This window comes from Callospermophilus lateralis, chromosome 2 (assembly GCF_048772815.1).
Source record: "Callospermophilus lateralis isolate mCalLat2 chromosome 2, mCalLat2.hap1, whole genome shotgun sequence".
NCBI lineage: Eukaryota > Metazoa > Chordata > Mammalia > Rodentia > Sciuridae > Callospermophilus > Callospermophilus lateralis.
In genome coordinates, this window is record NC_135306.1 from 30,190,710 (window position 1) to 30,218,165 (window position 27,456).

The window sequence follows — 27,456 nt, forward strand, 5'->3', positions numbered from 1 at the left end:
GCTGTAATACCTGAATCACACTTGGCCACTTCCTCACCAGTGACTCATGGTCCCAGGGGAGTCTGTGTGAGACGATTGCTTCTAGTTCCTATGCAATAGAAATCTGATATAACCAACTGCACTTTTTCATTCCAAAATTAAGAATAGTTGTATAAATATATGGATGGAACTGAGAGGTGATTTCATTTTGGTTAAAGCCAAACATGAACTTTGTTATCACTTAAATTCAATACCTCTGGAAAAGAGGATACTTTTTAAATTTTTTTATTTCACTTACTGGAAGAGAATGAAAAGTAAGCAATGGTAATTGGCACCAAAAAGAAAAGTTAAACTACTTACTATGTGTCCATCTGTGGTCCAAACAAATCCATCCATGTAAAGATATGTTTCCTGCCAAGTGATGAACTTTATTCCTGTCTTGAGACGTCTTTCTCTTTTAAATTTTTGATGAGCCCTCGCCTTGCTCTTCTCTGAGTTTAGAAACCACTTCTCTGCGTTGAATTTGAACAGCCTTATTCCTTGTTCTAAGATACCACATTGAGGCCAAATTGAATAGAGAAGAGTTGTTTTCTTTGCAAAGCTGTTTAGATAATCCTGAGTATAGAATAGCCTTTCTTCAGTATATGTATGTCCTACTGGCTGAAGACACACACACACACACAAAAAAAAAAAAAAAAAAAAAAAGTGACCTAAACAGCTCACTTTCTTACTTCTCTGCCCTTGCCCTTTTTATAAGTTGGAGCTCCGCCTATGCTGAGACATAGCCTTCCCCTGAACCTCTTCTGCATTAATGTTCAGAAAAACATGCACCTATAATCCCAGTGACTCAGGAGGCTGAGGCAGGAGAATCACAATTTCAGAGCCAGCCTCAACAATTCAGCAAGGCCATAAGCTATTTAGCCAGACCCTATCTCAAAATAAAAAATAAAAAGGTTACTGGAGATGTAGCTCAGTGATTAAGCTCCCTGAGTTCAATCCCCAGTATGAAAAAAAAAAAGAAGACGACTTTCATAAAGGATGCCCAAGTGCCCCAAGACTTCTGATAGCAATTTGAGCCCATTGCCAATTCACTAATACAGCCCAGGGACAACTGCTGTAAATTATCATTGCCAGAACCACCTACTGGGATGTAACATGAATTTCTGTAGATATGTTAATAAATTGGACCACTAAGATCTATTACATCAGCTTCCCCTTCCATTTGTTGAATGCTAGCCCATGGACTTAGACTATTCTAACTTCCTTTTCTCAAGAATACTAGATCTCTTCTAAATATTTCCTTAATAACTACTCATAAATATGAAATAATACTTGATCTCTGAATAATATGATATTGATCTTCAGGAAAAAAGATTAAACTTTCAACGTGTGATTAATGAGACCAACTGGCTGCAACTCTATCAGCTATGTCCCCTGGATCAAGTTCCTTCGACTCTCTGAGCCTCAGTTTTCTCATTGATTACGTCACAGCCTTTATGAATGATAAACTGTATGGAAGACAATGACTATAATACCTAACACGAGTTTCTCTGATAACCTACCAGGAAGTAACCTTCCCTGTACACCTTCCTATTCAATTCAGTCACGTTGGCTTTGTTGTTGGGTTTAGAAGTCATGAAAGAGACTGGTAGATAAACACAGAGGTTTATCATGTTTTCTTGTAAGAATATCTGTTTCCCCTGATCTGTACTCTCCAGGTCAGTGAGATGTCAACAAATCTGTCAGCAGCAAGCAAGCTTGTGCTGCCCTTAGTGTTCAGGTGTCTGTCCCCTAAACAGAAGCCAACTGTCAGGCTTAATGCTTCCTGCCCATTAATGAATCATGTTCACTTTTTCTCTCTTGGTCTTAAATATAGGAATGATCCAGAGAAACTAGACGCCTTCATCATGGACAAAGCTCTTCTGGATTATGAAGTGTCAATAGATGCTGACTGTAAACTTCTAACCGTGGGGAAGCCGTTTGCCATAGAAGGTATTAATCAGTCACTCTTGATTTGCTTTTACTCAGGATGTGCTCAGTTTGCTAACCTAGCAAGTCACAAATGCCAAAGTCGGAGGCAAGGAGCTATTCATCTTCCCTTGTTTTCATTTTCAACTCATAAGCACTTAGCTATTAAGTTGCTGAAGTTAGAAATTATTTTTCTCCAACTCAACAAATATTTATTTATGCAATTGTTAGTGAAAAAAAATAATTGTTTCTCAAATGTGTTGGTTCAGATATCTGGGAGTGGTGACAAAAAGAGGGAGTCCAGTTTTAATTTGATCTGTGTTTTTTATTTGTTTGAATTTTGGTTTTCCCTGTTTTATTGTTTTTAGTGTTGTTGTTTTTTGGTGCTTGATATGGAACCCAGGGCCTTGCACAGAGTAGGCAAGCATTCTACCACTGAGCTAAACCGTTAGCCCCTCATCTTTATTTTTGAATGGCCAAACACTGTAATAAATCTGATACAAAAATGAGACTAAGCTGGGTGTGGTGGTCATGCCTGAGATCCCAGTGGCTTGGGAGGCTGAAACAGAAGGATTGCAAGTTTGAGGCTAGCCTCAGCTACTTAGCAAAGCCCTAAGTAATCTAATAAGTCTCAAAATAAAAATTTGGGGAGGGCCTGGGGATATAGCTCAGTAGTAAAGTGCCCCTGGGTTAAATCCCCAATACCAAAAATAAAAAAAAAGAAAGAGAGAATGATTATATTTTACAACAGAGCCCCAACATTGATCTAATCCAATATATCTATTTTAGACATAAGAAAATCCAAGGATATTGTATCATATTTTCATAATTATATAATTAGATGATAATGTGGGATTAAAATCCAAATCTCAGTTTCCAATATAAGTGTTTTTCACTAGTTGGAAAGTAAGTGGGGGGGGGGATTCATTTTAATGTTTACTACCCTTTAAGATACTAAACAAAAACCTTGTTTGGGACCCTTGGTTTGCCTTTCTCCCCACTGGCAGCAATTTTTGCTTCCAACTAGATCAACCAATCAATCAAACTTCAGAACCAAAGAAGGACTGCTTTGTCAGTAGCTTCTTTCATTCTGAGTGACAGTTGATATATGGAGCTGATAGTTTGAACCAGCAAATTTCACATCTCCCAATTCCCAGCTTTCCCTCCCTGACAATGCATGCTAGCTCTCAAGACAGCCATGCTCACTTGTCAGAAAACACTTTGGCTTGAAACAATCCCAAGGGGGTGCACAAGTCCTATTTCCAGAAATCTGTGCTTTGCTGTATGTTAACTAGGGTATCAAGACTATTTTATTCCAATTTCCCAGTTTCCCAATCATACTTGGTCTCTGTCTCTCCTAAACGCATCAGCAGATATTTTTGCTTCAGTCTGTTTTTTGTGATGAATGAGAATATAACAGCTGATGCTATTTCTTTAGACCTGTCCAAGGAGAAACCAGTCTTCAGTCTAGACAAAATGACCCCCACCTGGGTCAGGGATGGACTTCAGGAAGAGAGTGGGATTGGTCTTTTATTAAGACTGCAGTCTTGAATAGCAAAACCATAAAGAGAGAAAGAGAGAAAGAGCAAACACTAGAAAACCAAAAGAACGTTCAGTATATGCTCAGTAAACCCCATTTTAATGTAACAATGGAAAATTTCCTTTTTGTGTGTGTGTGGCAGTAAGGGATATGGAAAGGATACTACATTTTATTTACATCCTAAATGTGTGGGGTAATGGAAGTCTTTCCTGCCATAGTGCTACTAATAATAAATAATTTATGGGCATAAAAATGAGGGGTTTCATTTTCCACCTTTGTCTTCGGGGGGGCCACCTGATCTTGTCAAAAGGCAGAATACGATGGTTTTTTTGCCTCTTCTGGACCACAGTGCCAGATGCCACACAATTAACTCCCCACTGTTTTCCTGTTTCCATTTCCATCTGTGCTCATGAGACTTGGTGTCTTGCAGTTCCTATCATCTCTAGACACCACATTGTTCTCAAAGAGAATAAACAAAGTGACACAAGGAAGAGCTCTCCCGGTAAGACAGCAGAAGGATGGCAGATTCCAAAAGAGAGAGCATCGTCATCATTACTGATACATACTCATAATGGATGAAGTACAAATCAGAACACTTAATTCAATATTGCCCCTGCCAACAAGTTCACAACCTAAAAACAGACCCTGAAAAAACTCAAAGGGAGGATTCTTATAAATTACATGCAACAACAACAAAAAGCTAAGTCTTGGTTGCTGATTTTTTTTTAATGTTTAACTCAAGAATTTGGGGAAAAATATCTCCCAATGAAATTTTCTCTTATATATATTTTTTAATATTTCTTTCTAGTTGTAGATGCACACAAGACCTTTATTTTATTTACTCATCTTTATGTGGTGCTGGGAATTGAACCTTGTGTTTTACACGTGCCAGGCAAGGGCTGTACCACTGAGCCACAACCTCAGCCCTCTCTTATTTTTTTTAATGAAATTTTTGAGAATATGAGATGCTTTTCTTTAACAACATTTAGGTTTTTTGAACTTGTTCAAATGTAGGCTTTGTTGTTAATTAGATTGCATAAATATAAAAACATCATCATAGCAGTTTATGATGAATGCTTCCCCAGTAAACTCAGAAATGTTGCAGATGCCTATCTGTATCCCTCCACAGAGCCTACTGCAATCCTGGTCATACAGCAATCATATAATAATTGATGTATTACCAATTATATAGTTGATTAGTTTAAATTCAAAATAAGAACCTAATTCCCTTACAAATATTGTTAATCAAAAGTATCCTGATGGTTTGCACATAGTTTTCCAAGGGCTTAAATATTTTCAGGAACTGAAGAGGGACAATAGAATCTATTGACTCCTACGTGACTTCTATATTCACTGCTATTGTCTGAATTTTTGCATATTTTCCAAAATCCATATGTCAAAACATAATTCCCAACTAGAAGATGCGGCTCTTAGGGGAGGTCATTAGATCATAAAAGCTCTGCCCTTATAAAATAGGATTAGTGTTCTCATCAAATGGGCCACTGGGAGGGAGCTCATTCACTCATCTATCATGTGAGGACACGACTAGATGTCATCTATGAGCCGTAAAGCTGGTTCTCACCAGACATTGAATCTGCTGCCACCTTGATCCTGGACTTTCCAGTTTTCAAAATTGTGAGAAATAAATGTCCGTTATTTACAAGCTACCAAGACTTTGGTATTTTGCTCTAGTAACTCAAGGAGACTAAAATACCTACAAATTCACCCTTCTATGCATATTTATTTTCAAAAGGGAAAAGTAAGGCCAGTGAGAGACAGTAGCTCCATGTTGAGCTTAAAACCCTTCATGATGGGTATTCTTTGCTACTAAATAGTACACAATGGAGCAAATCCATCCTACAATTTGGCTCAATTCAAGAGCATGTGGAAAGTCTTTGGTCAAAATGCTACTTAAATGCTAGGGACATAAAGACATATTGTGTTCTTGGGGGGAAAAAAGAGAGAGATTTGAGATAAATGAATACATGTCCCAAATTCATGAATCAGGACAATAAAGGTCAAACAAGGAAAAAGACCAATGTAACTGCAAAATAATGATCTGTGACCTTTCTGCCAAAGACTTGCCTGTTTTTCAGCTTGTTCTTTTTCTTGCTTTGCCAATAATTATTTAATACACTGCTTGGAGCACTGGTTCTGGGGTCTGGGAGCTTAGATTAGAAGCTCTCAATAACTGACAAATTTCTTAATCATTTCTCCTGGTTCCTCATCTGCATAATGAGGATGTGAATAATACACCTATAACAGTGATGTTGTAAGTATTAAGTAACACAATAAACAGAATGCATGTAGAATCATGCCTGGTACATAGGAAGTCATCAATAAATTATTACCCAATATGTCAAATTGATAAATTGAGACCAATACACTACAAAATTTCCCAGGATAGTCTTCATTGATCTCAGCTTTTCCCAGACTCTTCTCTCCCCCGTTTGATGTGCTAAGGGTAAGGGAGGGTAAGGGAAATCCATTTATAAAGTTCCCTTTGCAATTGGGACTTTCACAATATATTCTCAACCATTGTCCCAAAGTGGTTAAAATTGGTATTACAAGGACAGAGTACAAAACTGAATGATTCTTCCTTCCCGAAGTCTCTTTAACCCTATCTAAGGTCTTATTTTCAAAATATCTCTTTTCCAACCACCTTTCAGGAAGATTCTTTTAGTCTATGAATTTCTAACTACACATTTGCTAGTCAAAAATATATTCCCTCTGCTCTTAGCTGAGTAAAGCTGATTTATCCATGGGGAAAAGATCAGGATTCTATTCTGAAAATTGTTCTCTTGGGCTATTAAGCTGTATCCAATTTCCAGGGTGCCTGACGCCTTCATCTTTAGGGTTGAAGGATTTCATTTTGCTTCATCCATCAACCACAAAATAGTCAACCCTGTCTTTATTTCAAAGCTACGTTTCTAATGATAATGAAAGCAACTAAGGCTGACTCAGCATTTTAAAAATAACAATTCTTTGACCAATGAACACAATCAAATTTGAGAAGCAACTGAGAAAACAGAAGTATGGAAATGGAACCTTCAAGGTTTTACTTTTTTATGTTTCTGAACAAAATGGATATTTATATCTCTTAACAAAGACCTGTTCTCGTTGCCACATAATTTTTTCCTATTTCTTTCCTCATTCCATATCAAAATTCATTTTAATTAGCTAATAATAATTAGCAATAGAGCTATTACAGTGTCACTATCCAATATATGTATTAAAATAGAAAAATTTAAAAGGATAACAATCTATTTTTATCAGCCGATTGCAAACTAAACTAAGCATGATGGAGTGGAGTGATTTAATATTTATTAATTCCTGCATAGCAATTTTTTTATAACTGTCTTGCAACTTTAATATTGCTTTTTTCTTAAGAGTATTTTAACATTTTTCTTATAGTATCAAAATTCTGTTCTTAGATTATGTAGATTTATTGTATTAATTTCAAATTTTTTTAACTTCCCTATGTATTTTTTAATATTTATTTTTTAGTTTTAGGTGAACACAGTATCTTTATTTTATTTTTATGTGATGCTGGGATAGAACCCAGTGCCTCATGAGTGCCAGGTGAGAACCCTTGAACCACATCCCCAGCCCTTCCCTGTGTATTTTTGCCTTATGTCAAAAATGTCACTATCAAGAATTAGTCTAATATGCCTCTCTCTTTCTTTTACTTGATAGCAATCTCTCCTTCTGAACCTGAGGTATGCAATAAATGCCTATCAAATGAAAACTATTATAACTCCAATGCAGGTTGGAATTATTAGCTTTAAGAGGATTTTTAGGAGAAACATTATAATTAGTAAGCATCCTTGCTAGGGAATTTCCTAGCATATATAATCATATGCAAACTTACTACATTGACACCACTTGCTGAAAAGTTTATAAATAAAATCTACCTGTGAACAATAAATATTTGTGTTTGCTCAGAACAAACCACCAGTTTTGAGGGTTGTGGTTTTTAAATGAATTACCTTATTTGGGGGTTAGTGCATCAATGTGGCTACAGTGATAGGAAGTACTGAAAAGGAAGAAATAGGTCAAGTATTTCCCTTACTCGACTTGTGGAGATGGACATGGTAGAAAGAGCACTGATTTTAGAATAAAACAAATCTCTTTGCAAATACTGACTTTGCCAGCTAAGCTAGCTATGTGATGTTATCAGTTACTTATTCAATCTCTGAATCTCTGAGTAGTATGTACTCTGTCATGGGTGCACATAGGGATACATTGAGGAAATGTCTGGCACAAAGGAAGGCTCAGAATGTCCTAATTTTTACTATTGAGATACCAGAGTGATTTAACTGAACACACTGCCACAATCTAGCACACAATCTTGGGCCAGTACATGATTCACAAAATAGGGTAGAGAATGCAAAACGTTTGTCCAAGAATTTTACTTGGGATATAGTGAGCCCTCAGTAAATATTAGAAATTGTTGTTGCTGAAACCTATTGCTTTAAAGGGAAAACACAATAATATTCATCAAATTTGACCCAAACTAATTATCCTGACCACCAGACATTCCCATTAGATAACTCTTACCTGCCCCATTTCTTCTCCTTAATGGCATCTGTCTCAATTGAAATAAAATAATCACTATGTGATGCACTGTTTAATGTCTCCCCAAAGACAGTCTGTGACAACAGAGACAGTGTCTGCTTTTCTCTCTGCTAAATCCTGAACACTTAGCACAGCCTATTTACTCAATAAGATATTTGATGAATGGATGAATGTGTGTCAGTGAATTGTTGAATCTTATTGCCTATGTATCTAATGTTGTAACTGGCATGTAAACAAGTACTGAATACATGTGTGGGCAACTGAGATTCCTAAAGAAAACTGGTAACTTCCTTATAAAAAGTTGCCCATTATATTTTTAAAAATGTTATTTAATGATAACATCAGAAAAAGAAAATGCTGTCCATCCAAAGTCTTTTATCATCAGTCTTTCCTTTCAAACCAAACTAATAGGCACAAGACAGGCACTCAAAATAGCTCTTTGAATGGAAAATTCTAATCATGTTTTTGACATTGTCATCATTTCCTTGACTCCCTATTGTTAAGGAACAAACAAAATTATCAGGGGAAAAATGTGCAATTTTTTAACACTCAAAAATTATTTGGCATTATTTATTTCAACCCTTTCATTGGTTATACACACATCTCAAGCCTCATGTTCTTAAAAATGAATGCCTGCATTGAAACAGGAACAAAAGCTAATATTTTTGGCATTGAGTTTTAAGATAGAATAATTATAGCAAATATTTGTTTCCATTAAGTATCTTTGGATTCTTGACAGGCTTTTAGTCTTTATCTGTGAAAAAGGAACTAACTGCATTTTTAATTTATCTTCCTTAATTATCTTGAGGGCAAAAATAATCTTTTTTTTTTACCATGGTATCTAACAGCTAAAAAAAAAAAGATGTAGTTTATTAGTCTCTTTCACGTGGCTCATAAAAGATATTAACAGTGTAGGAACAATTTTGAAAGGAAGTAAAGCTACATGGAATGAGAATATAGAGACTAAGATGATTAATAAAACCATATCCATCTTGGTGCTCTCTCTCTCTCTCCATCCCTTCCCCTTTCTCCTATGCTCCTGTGCCTTATATAATTTCAATCTTGGATCTTTAATTTATCATATTCTTATTTTTTTTTTCAAAATACGGCTTCAGCCAGACAAGGTGGCACATGCCTGTAATCCCAATAGCTCCGGACGCTGAGGCAGGAGGATTGCTAGTTCAAAACCAGCCTCAACAACTTAGCAAGGCCCTAAGCAACTCAGTGAGACCCTGTCTCTAAATAAAATACAAAATAGGGTGGGGTGTGGTTCAGTGGTTAAGTGCCCCTAAGTTCAATCCCAGGTACCATAAATTAATAAATACATAAATAAAACTTCATCACATACATATGTATTCCTAATAATACACTGTCTTGTTTTGAGTGTTTTTACATCTACACCTTGCATTCATACTCCAAGTAATCTTTTGGGATTGTCACATTTCACCTAACAACATAGTGCTGAGGCATCCATATCATTGTGTCTAGTTCTAGTTCAAATATTTTCATTGTATAATATTCAAATCAGTTTGTTATAATATTTATTTAATTATTCTCTTGCCAAAGAACATTTGGACATTTGTGTTGGTTTCAATTTTTGCTATTAAAAATAGTGCTTCTAACAACATTCTTGATCACATCTCCTGGTATGCTTGTAGAGGTTTTTGAAAGTATACGTAGGAGCAGAATTGCTGATCTTCAAGTATATAAATGTTCAACCATAAAAGAATAATAACCAATTGTTCTTCAAAATGATCATACCACTTTGTGTTTCAACAAGCAGTGTATAAGTGATCTGACTGGTCCACGTCTTCTCCAACACTTGGTATTACCAGACTTTTTAATTGAAGTCATTATAATTTCTTGTTGGATATTTTACTTTACATACTGTATTAAATGTCCACATGATCTTATTATATTATCCACAAACAGAATAAAATGAATCACAAAAGTAAAAAATGGTCATGTGTTAACAATAATAAGATAATGTCATAAACCAAAGATTATGATGAATCCAATTTTGTTACTTAAAATCCAGAGGCTGGATTCTGGAGAGATGAATAGGAAATCCTGGCCTTGGTAATGGCCTCAAAGATTGCATCTAAGGACTATTTTGAAGTGTTCTCCTAGAAAACTGTGCACAGCCCACCCCTATCCTTTTCAAACTCATCTATTCAGAGATTTGGCTGTTCTAAAAGTAATCATAATTAAGAATGTCTTAGGATCCTTTGGAGGAAAGATCATGCAAACCCACCATTCCTTTATTGTCAGATCTGATAGCAATAGCTATATAGTTATGGTGGCAACCTCTCAAGAACAATGTGAAAAACTCATGTGAGATTATTTTCTCCTAGGATATGGCATTGGTCTTCCACCCAACTCTCCACTGACCTCCAATATATCAGAGCTAATCAGCCAATATAAGTCACATGGGTTTATGGACGTGCTACACGACAAGTGGTACAAGATGGTTCCCTGTGGCAAGAGAACTTTCGCTGTCACTGAGGTATGGAAAAACTGCTGATAATGTTGACACTTCGCCTAGCTTTAATTTGAATAATATAAGGAAACGCTGTTACCTATGCCTTGTGGTCAATAATTCAAGCTATTTAATTTACTAGGACTCTCCATGATATTTGGATTATTCCTAACTTTGCTTAAAGAGTGACCATACCTATAAGAATTTTCAGTGAAACATGCTTGTCTTAGATTTCAAGGTGATGCTATTTTGATGGGTAAATGTCAAATTTTCTAGTTGATCCTATAATCTGTATTCACAAGTGAAGAAGAAATACTGCTCTAGGGCTGGGGATGTGGCTCAGGCGGTAGCGCGCTCGCCTGGCATGTGTGCGGCCCGGGTTCGATCCTCAGCACCACATACAAACAAAGATGTTGTGTCCGCCGAAAACTAAAAAATACATATTAAAATTCTCTCTCTCTCTCTCCCTTTCTCACTCTCTCTTAAAAAAAAAAAACATTAAAAAAAAGAAGAAGAAATACTGCTCTAAATTACAGTAATAGACTCTGGGAATTACATCAGTAGTGTTTAATTTAACCATTAGTTGCTGGTTATTATGTGAACTTCAGAATATCCTGCAATAGCTAATCTAAGCCTTTGTTAACTTCCAAATGATAATTATCTAGTCATCCCTTATGGATTTAAAATCTAGACATAACTTAGCCAATAATTCTTGTATTACAGAATCATTGATTTTTAAAACTAAACACAACCAATTCCCCTCTTTACTATTGGGAAATTAATACACAGAGAACTAAGTGATTTGCCCAAGGCACACAAAAAGTCAAAATCTGCTTCTTTCTATTGAAATACTCTGTCATTACAGTGTAATTAGAAACCTACAAAATAAGGTGGAATTGGGATGACCAAAATAGAATATTGAAAGGTGTAACCAAAGTAACAGGCCCAAATATTTAAAAAGAGAGAGAGAGAGAGAGAGAGAGAGAGAGAGAGAAGTCAAATAAACAAGTACAAGGTTGGCCTTATGTTTAAAAAAAATGAATACTATAATAATGGTTCTAAGTAGTCTCTGTGTGCAGGTACTCTCAAATTTCTACTTGAACACAGACTCTTCTTTTGAACTTCAGAACATATATACTCACCCTCCTATTTTGATGTCTCTCCTTAAATATCCTACAGACATCTCAAATTTCACTCCTCAAAACCTTAATCCTCCATCCTCCCTCCCAAACCTGCTTTTCCTCCTGCGTTTCACATTTTGATAATGGTAACTTTACATCAAGTTACTCATCCTAAAGACTGGCAGGGATCGTTAATGCCTTTCATGACTCACTTTCTGCATCCATCAACAAACCATATCATTTCCTCCTGTAAAGTATGTCTCAAACATGCCATTTATTGTCATCTCCACCGTCGTCACTCTAGTTGGAGCTGTCATCCCTCACCTGGACCACTCCAAAAGCCCTCCTGACTGGTTTCTTTGTTTTCACTCCTGCCTCCCTCCAATTTGCTTTCCACATGGGCAGATGGCTTTTCTGCTAGAAGCCTGCAATGTCCTCCCATGTTCATGAGGACAAATCTGAAGGTCTGGCATGGCCTACAATGCCGCCTGGTACCTGCCTGCCCAATTCTCAGCCCCATTTCCTGACACTTTCTTCCTGGCTCATTCACGCTGCAATACAATGGATATTTTTTTTCCTTTGCAATGATCATTTTTACATGAAGATACACTAGTAGCTTCCCTGCCTTGAGGTCCCTGAACCTGCTGTTACCTAGTCCCCGTCAAATGCTCTTACCCCTGATATTTGATCAGCTAACACCTTCATGTACAAACTCACAGCTAAAATCTCATTTTTTTAGACCCTGATAGATGCTGACCAATCTGAATCATATGTCTCTTCATGATTTCATATATCTCACATTATTTCATAGTACTTGGACATAATTTATAAATTTCACTATTTTAAGCATATATTTAATCCAATAATTGTTTTTAGTATATCTCTTTTTCATTAGATGATAAGAGTTCTGGGGGGGAAAAAACCTTCACTTACTATTATATTGTCAGTGTGTCCTACATAGCAGGCACTCAATAAGTAATTATCGAATAGATAAATCAGATAAACTGAATAACATAGCCGAAAAGAAGTCAGGGGTCTGGAAGGTAAAAACGTAAAGCAGGAGTGATATGTCCCAGCATGGGAGAGAGACCATGTACTTCCAAGCAGATTTAGTAAAAGTGAGAAAGCAGTGCTACCTTAAAAAGCCTCATTGTTTAAACTTTCCATGCATTATTTCTTACTGGATTTGTCATGAGTCAATCTGGGCACAAGAGTGAGACTATCACATGGACTTTTGGGGAGCTCTGGACAGCAACAGGAGCTGCAGCTGCTAGTCTGCAGGTCTGCAGAGAAAAGTGAAGGGCGTTTTCCTTTGAAATTGGTGGTTCAAACTGTGATAAGGAGCAAGGTTGACAGGGAGTGGAAGCCGGTTGGCTCTGGGTCAGGTGGAAAGCTGCTACCCACAGAATTCTTTTGCAGGCCCTGTCACCTCCCCCATGCCCAAACTGCCTCAAGGATCTTCAGACATGACCTGGGCACTTCCCACACACTTCCCATGGCACATGGATTGAGGCTTTCAGAATGAGAGGTGTGGTGTAATCTAGATCAGTCAACAAGCTATCTGGGCCAGACAGATGGACGGCAACTCCCACCAGAATAACACTCCCACCCCAGATCCAAAAAGCACAGTGATGCTGAGGATGAATTCTGCTCTGAAACAAATAAAGCTCCCCCAAGACTTGCAGACAAGGAGGGGCAGAGCTCAACATACCGATTCCCCCAGTAAGTTTGCCTGTTTTGGGTCAGAGCTGAAAAAAGACAAACAATATAATAATTGTGTCCCACAAACCTCTTCAAAGCCAGGGGATCCTAAAATTGAAGCCCAGGAAAAAAGGGTTGCTATTTGAAATGCCTTGGCAAAAAGAAAACTGAATCTTTTTATGATGGTTGTTGCATTAGCTGTTTTACATAAAGTATTTTGATGTGTTTTCCCTCATTATTTATTTTTTCATAGTTCTTTCTAATCTTGTGCATTTTAATTAATTAGGTTTCATTAATTAGTTATCACTGTTATTGGCAGTTATTCTCTCCTCTCAAAGCAGAGCTGATGATTGAACTTAATATTTCGATTATGCTACCTGGATGTTTTGATGCTAAGATATGCCAGTGCAGGACGTATATTAAAGAGATCGCTACTTTCTAAAAGACCTCACATAATAGAAGAAAAGAAACTCATCACAAGAGATGCAGGAAAACATAGACACTCTGAAAATATGAGGAAGCAAGGCAAAAAGATGCTCCAAAAATTAATAATCCCTCAACAAATCCATCTATAGGTATGCAATTGAGTGAAATGCTGGGCAAAAAAATTTTTAAATTTAGCTGTTAAGATAATCAATAAATTTTAAAAAGATAAAAGGAATGAACAGGGAAAAATATATGATATGAAAGAGCATTTTAATAAAGAGATCAAGATTCTGGAAAAAAGAACAAACAGAAATCTTAGAAGGTAAAGGCACAAAAAGTCAAATAAAAAAAACTCTATTGAAGCTGGGTTTAGTGGCACTTGCCTGTAATCCAATTTACTTGATAGGCTGAGGCAAGAAGATCACAAGTTCAAGGGCAGCCTCAGCAACTTAGTGAGACCTATCTCAAAATAAAAAATTAAAAGGGTTGATGATGTTACTCAGTGATAAATCACCCCTGGATTCAGTTCCTAGTAGTTGGGGGGAAAAAACAAACAAACTTGGCTGGCTGAAAATCTCTCAAAAGAGATTAAACCAAGTATAAGACAGAATCTCAGAGCCTGAAAACAAAGTGGATGGACTTGAACATTCAGATAGTAATTAAAGAAAAAATATGATACTATGATCAGAATAGAAAAGAACTCTTGGACATTAAGACACCAAACTTAAGTCTCATAGCATCAAAGAAGGAGCGGAGACACAAGCTAATGGTATGGATGCCTATCAGTGAAATAAGAGCAGAAAATGTTTCAAACCTTGGGAACAGGAAGTACACCCATATGCTAGAGACATTTAGAACCCCAAATAAACAACACCAGAAAAGAACCCCTCCACAACATATTAAAATGCAAAAAAAAAAAATCCAGATCAAAGAAAAAAAATAAGAGATAAGAGAGAGACACCAGGTCATCTTTAATGGAAAACCAATCATCAGAAATCCTAAAGTCCAGGAGTGCTTGAAATGACACATTTTAAGCCTTGAAAGAAAATAGGTGCCAATCGATATTGCTATATACAAAGAAGCTATACTTACTTCCACATTGAAGAAGAAATAAAAACCTTTCAGGATAAGCATAAACTAAAGGAATTCATGACTACTAATCCAGCATTGCAGAAGATATTTAAAGGGATCCTATATAGAGAAGAGGATAAACAACTAAGAGAGCTCTGGAAAGAATAAATCTCATTAGAAGAGTAGACAAGCAAATGAGAATCAGTATTGAAGCAAACATTAGAAATAAATCAAAATGACAGGAAGTAATATATCCCTCTCTATAATAACACTGAATATAAATGGTTCCAGTTCTCCAGTTAAAAGAGGCAAATTAGATTTTTTTTAAAAAGACCCCAAGTATATAAGAAAGAAATATATAAAATTCTGAAATATATAAAATTCTGCCTGAAAGAAACACCTCATATGTAGAAACATCCACAGGCTGAAAATGAAAAGATGGAGAAATGATATTCCATGCAAGCAGAATTCAAAAGCAAGCAGAGTAGCTCTTCTCATATCCAACAAAGCAGACTCCAAGCCAAAATTAGTTAGAAGAGACAAAGAAGGTCACTACATATTGGTAAAGTAAAAATCCAACAAGAAGAAACAACAATATTAAATATTTATGCCCCAAATCTCAGTGCTCCTAACTACATGAAACAAACACTACTCAACTTAAAGGCTCAAATAGGCCCTAATAAAATCATACTAGGTGATTCCAATACACTTCTCTCACTGATAGGTCATCCAGACATAAAATCAACAAAAATACTACAGAGTTCATTCACACTGTAAGTCAAGTGAACTTAACAGATATCTACAGAATATTTTATCCAACAATAGCTGAATATGCTTTCTTTTCAGCTGCTCATGGAACTTCCTCCAAAAGATCATATTTTAGGCCACAAAGTAAATCATAGTAAATACCAAAATGTTGAACTAATTCCTTGCATTTCATCAGATTGGAATGGAAATAAATCATAAACCAATAGCAAGAGAAACTATACAAAGACATAGTGATTAAACAATACTTTTCAATGATGAGTAGGCCACTGAAGAATTTAAAGGAGAAATTTAAAAATTCTTAAATTAAATGATATTAAAAATGCAACATACCAAAATCTCTAGGACACAGCAAAGGCAGTTCTAAGAGAAAATTTTATAGCTGTGAGTGCCTACATTAAAAATAGAAAGAAAGAAAAGAAAAGATAGGAAAATAAAGAAAGAAAAGAAAAATCCCCAATAAGTAACTCTAGATTTGGGGAAGGTGCTTCCTTTCTCATTCCACTCCTCTAGACATCTGTATAGGAATCTGAATTTAATCATCTGCAAGGGTCCTCCCATAGTGATTCTGGCTTCCCTTAATATCAATGTCAACCTCAAGTACAAATATTTAATAAAGTTTAGATTACAGTATAGTGGTTAAAAGTATTGTCTTTGGAGACAGTTCTATATTTGAATCCCAGATCTACAAGTTATCTGACACAAGTCATGTTAATTTACCATTATGAGCCTCAGCATCTAAAAAAGTGGTGGGGAAATGTAATACCTACTTAATAGGATTATGGTAAAAATTAAATCAACTAAGGCTTTTAAAATATTGAACATACAGTCAAATATGATAACCATGAAGTTACTTATGTCAAGGATTATGAAGTTTCACTATAAATGTCCAGGGCAATACAAATTTATCAGCATTTTCAAACAAAAACAAATTAAGAGTGTACCAAAAAAGAGACAGATTTGGGGAAAGAAACAAATAAACATCAAAACCATTACTTGATAAGATGCTGGTTTAGATGTTGCATACAAAATACACTTACACTTTTTCAACCACTATTTTATTTTAAGGAAAGTAATTGGGGAATTCTTGATGTAGTCAGCTGGAAGCACTCAATTAGAGGCCATTTTCAGATCAAATTCTGGTTGTTAAGACATCCTGGGTCCACTTCCCAGGTCAGCTGAATTTGGCAAGAAGAAAGTAGTAGCAATGAAGAGAATGGAAGCATATAATTAGAACTTCAGAGACCCAAGTAAAAGAGGGCTTGGTAACATCAATGTGTACTGTAGAGATGGGAGAGGAGCCCCAGATTCAGAGAATGTAATTAAAACACATGGAAGTATTCTTTTCCAGATATGGCGGTCTGCATTATGGAATATCCTGTTCTATGCAACGATAGTTTCGTAATGATGTTCACATGCTCACCTGTGTGCATTTAAGCAGTAATACATATGATTGTGCACTGCCTGGCATATTTGTCTTGAACCACCTAAGACACAACCTCAGACTGATCCTCTCAGGACCTAAAGATAGAATGCAATTAAATGAAACCAGTCTTCAGCTCAGGGGCTGAGCTGGGTCTCCTCTGTGAAGGGCCTCTGCCTGCTGGATTTTCCTTTGCTCAACACACCAATACATGGAGTCTCCACCTGCTATTTTTGTTTGTTTGTTGTTTGTTTTTTTCTGCTTTCTCCTAGAAAAGGTCACAAGAAGAAAGCATGCCTATTAGTACTTTGCCTGCCTTCTTTTTGTCTCAAATGCCATGCACTACTAGGCTGGGTTAGTGCAAAGAAATTGACTGACTTCAAAATCGGACAACTCATGTTTGAAGCCTACCCCTAGCATCAGCTCACCTTAGGAAAATCAACTTACCCAGCTCTATTTCAAATTCTTCATCTCTCAGTGGCTCTTGTGAGATGAAAATAAGATCACAGTTTAACAAGCATGGCCCTCCTCCCTCCCCACCCATCCACTCTTCTGCCCCTGTCCAGGAGAAGGGGCACCGAGCACAGTGCAGCAGAAGGAGGGATGCTCTGGACAGTACCTCTCCCAACAGGTACTCTAAATAAATGAAGATATTTTTTCATTTATTTCTGACCTCACACTCCATTTTGCCAAGTACTGCCACCTCTGTTGCCACAGAGCGATTCAACACCTTCTTGTAATTAAAAAAAAAAAAAAAAAAATCCTAGTTTGAATAAACGTATTATATAATCACCTAGTACTAAAACGTGAAAGATGCTTTTCCACCATTTCCAGCAGACATTAATACTTGGCCTCATGTGCAGACCTTGATCTATGCACCACCTCCCCCATCTCTTTCCAACACCAGAGCACTCTAGCTGCAGTTTCTCTGGAGGATAAACTCATTTTAAAAAAAAATTCCAAGGCTTTGTCTGCTCCCCAGAGTCTCCCAGGAAATTGCACGTCCAATTCTGCAGACCAAACCTAGGCAATTTTCAGAGAGGAATTTTAAATTGACCTCAATGCTTCCCCAATAGTCCTTCCAGCACAACTGTGACACTGCCACAGTGGGCTCACTGTCGATCAATTCTACTGGGAAAAATGTATGGCAGGGTGTAAATTCCCTTCATCTCCCTTTGACTCAGCCAAAAAAAAAAAAAAAAATGTAATTTTTTTCCAAAATTTAAGAGCTCCAAGGCAAAAGTTTTATGTAATCTGTTATTCTCAAACAGGCAAGGAAGACAGAGAATCACAGCTGAGCAAGCTCCTAAATTTCTTCAAGGTATTATTAAGACATACAATGAGTTCTCTTTTTGCAAATGTCCCTTAAATAATGGGTTGAATAATTGCATCTTTTAGCTAAATGGGTCTAGTTAAGAAGGAAGGAGAAAAAGTGGTCTTGGCAAGGAACAGAGAGCATATTCCAAGAGACAGAGGAGAGTTTTTTTTAAACTATTTGCAAACCCGTGATTTAAGAAAATCAACAGAAACAATGCAGTCTCCCCGAGTGGGTAAGTTAAGAAAGACATTACCACCCCTATGCCGGAGAGGGAAAATGGAGAGATAGGTTCCTAGAACCTGGGAGACACAGGAAAGGGCTTTCTAAGAGCTTCGGCCATTTGATAATGTGCACAGCCCTCCCATGGTGACCTCACTGAGAGAGAACCAGGGAATAAATATTCTCCCTCAGCTTCCACCACCCTCCCATCTTCCACCTCCACCTTTGATCAAGGGAGCCTGTCTATGTGGTCCATCAAGTCACTTCCCAGGGTATGAGGAAGGACGAAGAAAAATGGAGAATGAATCTAGAAGGCAAAAGAATATCCAGCACAGCCCTTGTGGCAAGTGAAAGGGGAATGAGCCAGCTTCAGGGAAGTGTCTACAGCCTGACCATCTGAGAATGGGCAGCTCCTTCACCTTCAGACACAGGTCCATTCTGCAGAGAGAGAGAGACTGCCTTGCCCTGTTCAGAAAGAAGAGATAAATACAACCAAGTTCACTGGAATGATCTTGGTCTTGGGAGTCAGACCCACCCTGGCTTTACCAATACTGTGGGGAGGCATCTCTAAGTCCTTGGGAAAATTACTTAACCTTTCTGAGCCTCAAGTTAATGTTTATCTTGTTGCATCCTTACAGGGCTTCTGATTGAATCCAGGAGCCTCTTTGGGTAGTTTCAATACTGAGGGAAACAAAAGATACTGAGCAAGAGGCTGAACACGGGAATGAAGTTCTTTTGTAGGAACTGGAGGCCTTAATCGCATGGGATGGGGAAAAGGAGTTTATTTTGAAATTGTATAAAAGCAAACCACCACACTTTGGTTTCTTTTATCAAGGAAAGTGCACCACAGGAAACTAGGCCCATTCCTGAACTTATCTCATCCTTCATTTCACCCTGTTCCTGACCAACCTGAGCTTTCGTCCATTCTCGCCCCTTCCTATCTTCAGCCTCCCCGACCCCCAGCTTTGAACTTTACCCCCTAGGGGATGCCGGGCAGGGATGAAGTGACAATATCTGTTAAAATTATTATGAGGCAATTTTAAAAGATGAAGTCTAAATGGCTTGTTACCTAGGATCACTGCATAGATGCAAAAGTAAAAATAACCATGATATCAAAATAACCACATCAAAATGTCATGAGCTCAAATTACTTAGCCTCTCTGTGTTCCTTACTTTGCAAAATGGAGATGATATTCTGTGTTTCTGGCTTGGAATAAGGAATACAGATAATGTCCATAAGCGTCTGACACATAGTAGGTGCTGAATGGATGGTAGTTAGCAAATTTGTCTCAATTCTACCGTGATCCAGTTGCATGACCTGTGGCAAATCACTTAATGTCTCTAAACTTGTTTCCTTGCCTTAATTAAAAAGGCCACAGCCAGCAAAGGGATGTGGTTATTCTCAAGTAGGTTTCTTTAAAGGAATCTGATCTTATCTAACCAAAGATAGGGACTCAATAAAGGAGGACAGGGACCATGGATTGACTGACTTCCAATCTGGCCTCTCCACCCCTCACCATTGCGCCAGATTTTACCACCCAAAATGCATACCTGATGTATCAATACTCGTTTGCCAAGAAAACTATAGTTTTCTCATAGCATATCCATTTCCCCTCTGCTAATCTTTTAGGGAGACATAAGAAGAGGGTTAATTAACTGTACATCGAAAGCCAAAGGGGATCACACAAGTTCCATCAAGAAGCTTTAGTGCCCGTCTTCCATCTAGTTTATCTTTATTTTTTTTTTAATATTTATTTATTTTTCAGTTTTCGGCGGACACAGCATCTTTGTTTTTATGTGGTGCTGAGGATCGAACCCAGGCCACACGCATGCCAGGCGAGCGCGCTACCGCTTGAGCCACATCCCCAGCCCCTAGTTTATCTTTAATTCATATTTAAAACCCAAAGGGAATGATTAGGGCATTGGGAGAGGGGCGAGTTTTAACAGTCTCTTCTGCTCTTGACAACTAGGTCACATCTCAACACCCTGCTGCCCCTCTCATCGCTACCCCTTCCCTATTCAATTTAAAATGTCACTGTCTGCTATTCAACCTGATGAAAGTTATGGCGAGGCAAGGAGAGTTAATGACTGTAGATTGCTTTAAATTGAAAACCCGTGTATGTCGGGAGCCACCGTGACAGCTGAGTGCTTCCCTTGGAATAGCCTAAGTAATTAAGTTTAATATTTAAGCCAAGCATAAGGTCAGCTGGAACCTGTCCAGGTAGTACTTTCTGGAAACCCAAAGGAGCACAAAGTTGTGCGTGTATCCTTTTGTGATGTAGACTAGAATTGGGATGAATAAAGGAAAGCAGTCTCCGGAAGGCCTCACCTTCCTCTACTCTGCCACCAGGACAAACGCATGCGTTCATTTGTTCTTCCATCCACCCACCAGCAAACACGTGTTGAACTCCTGTGTACCGGGTCCAGTGCCAGGTGCAGACAATGCAGAGGTTCACACAGAGGTCACAGGCAGGGAGAGACAGGCTCCTGCTCAGACCCTATTCCACACCACCACAGGGACAGCAATAGGGGAAGACGCAAGATACAAAGTAGACCAGTGACACAAACCGGGTCACGATTCACTCATGGAAGAGCAAGAAGAAAACAGTGGGCTTCCTGGAAGAGGCAACCCCCTGTAGGGAGAAGAACCCTCCAGGCAAAGTATGAGCAAGCCAAAGAGACCTGAAATGATAAGCAATGCAATTTAACCCTGCCCTCCAAAGACACCGCACCGGATCATGAGAGCCTCAGGGATCCTAAAATCATAGGTGGTCCCCACCCTTGGCCCACTTGTTATATGGCCACAGCTAGACCCACAAGTGAATGATAGGCTTTTAACCTCCCTACAACCTTCGCAAGGGCTGGGGCATCTTTCCTAGTCTTCATGTGGAAGGCAACCTGGAATAACAAAGAGCTTCAGCTCAGGAAACAGACATAGCAATGTCAACTCCAGCGCTCCACTGTGTCTCTGCAAGCCATGCGACTTCCCACATTTCAGACCTTCCCCTTAGAAACCAGAGATAATAGGGACTGCTCGAAAGTAAGCAGTTGACTTAATGAAATAGTTTATGAAAAACACCTGGCATAATAAATGTTCTTCCCTCCTTCCCTGAATACAGAACAATAGACAAAGATGAAAAACATATTTGGTGAATAATAACAATCCCTGAGATATTATGGTTGCTGCATCTTCAAATTTTCCCCTTGGACCCATTTCCAAAAATGTAGGAGCACCTCTTCATTACAAGCACCTTATCATTTGAACACAAATTTTTGATTATTTTTTATATATGTTACAGAACCAAAGACTTTTTGATGAGTAGTTGAGAAATGCATGATTCTGGAATTTTCTACTTTGCAAAGTTCTAGGTTGACTAGATTTATAGTATTTTTTTTTCTTTCTTCCAATGCAGCATCTAGGTTTGAGTGGGAAAACATGTTTTGCAAACTATTAGGCAGCACCTTCAGCTGATCTTTAAAGAAACAACAGTAGCTATTGTCTATAAATGTCGTCAGTGTATTCCATAGTGTGTTGCTAAGTGGGAAGGCCAGAAACCTACAATTTTCCAGTCTTTCTTCCCCTCACCCCATATTACAAAATTAGGGCTACTTCTCTGTTGCTCTCTGATTATTATAAATGACAGAAGTTTGCATTCTGATACAAGGAAAGATTAATCCAGTCAGTATCCCCTTTACCTTTGCTAATGAGCAAGTAAACAGATCTCATGGAATAAGGGTCTCCTCTTTTACATACAAGAGATGCTTGGGTATAAATTACATCCAAGACCACATACTGTTAGTAGTTCTTGCTTTTCTCCTAGTTAAATCCAATGAACTCATGAATATTTACAAAACCAGAATATTTACTAGGCAACTAGAAGGTATAACAGTTCTCAAACTGATTAGAACTATTGTGAGAGAGTCTTCCTTCCATTTTTTTTTTTTTTTTTTAGACTTCCAAACACTGTGGGGGGTCTCATGAAAAGGAATTCTTCCCTGATCTCCATTCCCTGTGCAGAGTAGTTGCCTCCAGGCTCTGAAGAGTCCTGCTTGAAATAAACAGAGAAGGCAAGGAAATGGGTGAAGACTGCCATCTAGTGGCTCTGAAGAGAGGTGTTGCAGAATATCACAAAAGCCTTCTTTTTTTGTTTCTCACAAATGGCATTAACCAAATACAAGAATGTGAGAAATTGCCCCAACTTTTTCTCCAAGGCTTCTATGGAGACTTCCTCCCCATGCAGTGATGGTAGGAGTTGCTGGAATTTCAGTAGGTGCTGGATGAAAAGGCGAGGAGCCTGGAGCCCTTACAGTAGAGGGGACTTCCCTTTGGAGACTCACATTTGCCTCCTCTCTCTACCCTAGCTTATAAAAATCCAAGACTACTGCTATGGATTGCATTATGTTCCTACAAAACATATGCTGAGATCCTAAGATCCTAACCCCCAGCACCTAATGGCCTGGTTTCGGACGTAGGGTCATTGCAGATGTGATTAGTTGAGATTCACATATTTTACAGTAGGGTGGGGCCTACCGTAAAATCCACTCTGACTGGTGTTCTGATAAGAAAACAACTACCGAGCAAAAATAGAGACACACAGGGAGAATGCTGTGTGATGACAAAAGCAGAGAATGGATTTAGGCAGCTGCAGGCCAAGTGTATCCGTCAGCATTCTGTTACTGTAAGAAAATACCTAAGATAATCAACTTATTAAGAGGAAACAATTTATTTTAGCTCACAGTTTTGGAGGTTTCAGACCATGGTCAGTGGTCCCTGCCACTGTGCTCATGGCAAGGCAGCCGGCCCATCATGGCAGGAAGTACACGTGGGAGAGGCCAAACTACTCTACACTGCAGCAGAGATGCAAAGGAGAGGAAGGAGTTCTGGTGCCACCGTCCCCTTCAAGAGCACACCTTCAATGTTCGGAAGACCTCCCACTAAGTCTTCTAAAAATTCCACCTCCTCGCAATAGCTCTGAGCTGGGGACCAAGCCCTTAACACTAGGGCATTTGGGAGACATCCAAGACCCAAACTACAGCACCATAGAATGCCAAAGATTCCCGGCAACCCCCTGAGAACTAGGAGGATGTAAAGAAGGACTGCCTTACAGGTTGCAGAAGGAGCATGTTCCTAGATTTGAGGCTTCAGAGCTCCCACATAATGTTAGAGAACCTAGTACACCAGCCTGTCCCCTCCAGTGCCTCCATCCCCTCACCGAGGCCCTAGTTTTCCAGACACACGCGTGGTTGTCATTGCTCCTCTGTTCTCACAGCTGCCAGGCTCTCACCCTGCTCCATCCACCCTTCATGGTGCCAGGTGGATTTTCTAGACTATTATTCTGTTTAGAACCTGTGCTTTCCCTGCCAGATAGAAACCAGATGTCTTAGCCCAATAGTCAACACCCTCCACAATCTGGTTTGTTCCAGCACACCTGATACTTGGCTCATTAAAACACTTGGCCCACATCCATTTTTTCACTTCTGTGATTGTAGTACTAGTCCACCTCGTCTCCATCTGGATCCAACACTTACTGAAAATAAAAACTTAGAAAAAATAATAAACACTTCCTCCAAGCATTCCCCACAAAAGTGATTTCTAAATTCTCTGAGTTCTTGAAGCTCTTTGCCCTGACCTCTTGGAGGACAGCTTTCATTTTTTATCTTGTGTTGTGATTCTCTTATGCTTTAATTCAGTCAGCTTTCTGAGCAGGGATCATCTCTGAATACCCTCAGTGCTTTCCATGGTTGCCTAAATGATGTCCTATAAGAAATAATTCATTCTGTCCTTTCTGCAGTTCAGGAGAATGTCTAACCATCCACTCTCTTGACCTTCCTGCCCACACTGGCCACCTTGAAGTCCCTGTTTCGCTCTTCCGAGCCCAGTGCCTTTGCATATGGAGTTTCTTCTGTCTGGAATACTCATCCCTTCCCAGAAAACCTGGTTGACTTTGTCTACTCCTTGAGATTTTAGCTTGATCATCACTTCCCCAATAAAGGTTTCCTGCTGTGCAAATTCTCCTAGCACTACATCCCTGTCATCTGTAGCACTCAACACAGGTAGTGCATCTTGATGTCTACGAATGTGATAGTTTGGTTAATGTCTTCTTTCTGAAACTCTAAGTTCCATAAAACAGAGACAGCAAAGGCGACTGTTGTATCCCTCTCACCTAAAAGATGCTCAATAAATATTTGTTGAGAAAGCAAATGAAGAAAAAAGAGGAAGAGAGAAAAGAAGAAACAAAAAAGTAGAAAAGAAAAAAGGAGACAGGATATAAAACATATTGAGTACCTAGTGTGTGCTAGCACTATTTTAAGAGACGTCTTAAATAAATAATTCTTTTTTCTTAGATACTATCTCACATACACCTACAGTAACTCTGTGAACATGATATCACTCCTGCCTTGAAGATGGGAAACCTCATGTTTGGAAACAGTTTACACTCGTGGTTGTGGCCGATGTCAGTACCATGAGATGTTAAATATGGTGACAGGAACTACCGTAAGGAGGGGAGAGCTTCCAGCTGAGTCTCCAGATCTCCTGTAAAGCTTCTAGAATGAACGTGTGACTCAGAAACTCATTCTCCTGTCAGACATGGAAGAGGAAGCTGAACATGAGCCTCAGGTCTCATCATTTCCATTTCTGTCTGTTGTATTTTCCAATATCAGTTATTTTTGCATGTGACCATTTCATAGTTCTTAATCTGAAAACCCTTGAGGCAAAGAAATGAAAACTTGCTGAAATCGAATTGCCATCAGGCTTCTGGTTTCTTCCAAATCATCGGCCTACCCTTTTAAATTACTCACCACAGTGAATGCCCTGTGATTCACATCACTCCACAGTGATAAACAGAAAGAGTAACAAATAGTGTTTTCCATGGAAATGGAAATGCCTAAGAATAATGCCTAGAGGAAACTTAAACCACGGCATTGGGTGGCATGATAATGCAGAATCGTAAAGTTTATGAAATGCAGAACAATGGGGAACTCAACTTCATGTGAACTAAATCTCCAGCTCCCACATAATGTTACATGCTCTACTCCATGGGAATAAATGATTCTTCCTGCACATCAGAGTCATTGAAATGGCACCATCTTGCCAGTATTGCCTGTTCATTCATTAAATTAGTTAATACTTATGACAAGTTTCTACGCCTATAAAACACCTGTATACATTACCTTATCTGTCTGCCTCTCACAATAATCTTGTGCAGTAGACAAACAGGTATAGCTATTATCACCATTTTACAAATAAGGACACCGGGACTGGCATAGTGATGGCTACTCTGGCCTCACAGCTAATAAGAGGCAGAAGTGAGACTGGAGCTATACCATTTAACTCCTGAACTCTCTCTCTGCCACCCCATTGTTGCCTCCAAATTGGGGACTCACACAGAGCTTAGGAAGAGTGTCCATATCAGTGGTTCCTTTCTCAAGAAAGACCATCAGGGAATTCCTCAGGGCAAAGAGAGAAAGAAATCTGTAAGTGTCTGATAGGTCAGTTATGGTCATTCTGTGGTCCTCAATCCTGCAATGGGAAGTCTGTGATCAGTCCTGGAAGAGTTCTGAATGGAGGAACCAAAATTGATGCCGGTAAAGCACTTAAGAGTCATATGCAGCAGACTGTAACTGATATCTAAGGAGCGTTTGTTAAAATGACAGACCTATACTTATGTGCCTGGAACTGCCAGGTACTCTTGCTTTAAGACCTCATCTTTGCTAGCATGGCAAATTATAATAAAGTTAGCAAAGTGAACAATGACCGTTGGGGTTTGGATCCAAAAAGATGTCTCCTGAAAAGCTCATATGTTAGGCAATGCAGCAATGTTGAGAGGCGAAATGATTATGAGAGCAATAACCTTGTCAGTGGATTATTCCATTTGATAGATTAATAATTTGAATGGACTATGGGTGGTAAATATAGGTGGTAAATATAGGTAGGTAGAGCATGGCTACAGGAAATAGGTCACTGGGGTCACTATATTATATATATAGTGATAGTTTTATATTTATATATCTCTCTCCCTGGGTCCTCTCTCCCTCTGCTTCCTGGCTGTCATGAGCTGGGTAAGGCTCCTCTGCCACATCCTTCCACCATGACGTTTTGCTCACCTCAGGCCTAGAGCAATAGAGTTGGCCAACCATGGAATGAACCCATAAACCCAGCAAAATTTTCCTTACGTTTTGTCAGGTATTTTGGTCATGGTGACCAAAAGCTTGTGCAGTTGAGAGAGCAGGTATAGTTTTTATCACCATTTTACAAAAGGTGACTAACGCAATGACAATAATATATCATATTGGTTAATCTCTGCTTAAATCCTTGTAAGACTATACAAAGTAGGCAGTAGCCCCATTTTTTTGTATGGGAAAACCAATGTCAAGCAACTAGTTCAACATCTTACTATTAGGTGGACAGTTAAAGTTTGATGTTGGGTTATCCTGTTCTAAATACTTTTCACCCTATAATGCTTCTTTCAGATCCTATTAATTCAGTTAGCTGGAATTTAATCATCAAATATTTTTGCTTCCAAATCTTTCTTTTTCCCTTAACTGCCTCAGTTTATCCTATTCAATATGAGAGCTAATGAGCACTCAAAATGCTAGAAGTATAAAGTCAACATTTAGCAAAACAAAAATTGGGTAAAATAATTCATTAATAAATCATAATATTGATTACATGTTGAAAAATGTAAAACATTAATATAATTTAAATGTTATTAAATAAAAGATGTTATTAAATATCAGTTAATATATTTATATTAATATAAATTAATTTCATTTTTTTAAAGAGAGAGAATTTTTTTTAATATTTATTTTTTATTTTTCGGTGGACACAACATCTTTTATTTTATTTTTATGTGGTGCTGAGGATCA

At 38.2% G+C, this 27,456-nt stretch overlaps 1 protein-coding gene across 2 annotated transcripts in view; it reads left to right on the forward strand.

Moving 5' to 3' along the window:
- Window positions 1-27,456, forward strand: part of Grin3a (glutamate ionotropic receptor NMDA type subunit 3A) — a 171,269-nt gene that overhangs the window by 121,601 nt on the left and 22,212 nt on the right. For both annotated transcript variants that reach the window (XM_076843235.1, XM_076843236.1), the window contains exons 5-6: window positions 1,856-1,971; window positions 10,420-10,571. In XM_076843235.1, the coding sequence (XP_076699350.1) occupies window positions 1,856-1,971; window positions 10,420-10,571 (268 nt within the window). The remainder of the gene's footprint in view (window positions 1-1,855; window positions 1,972-10,419; window positions 10,572-27,456) is intronic.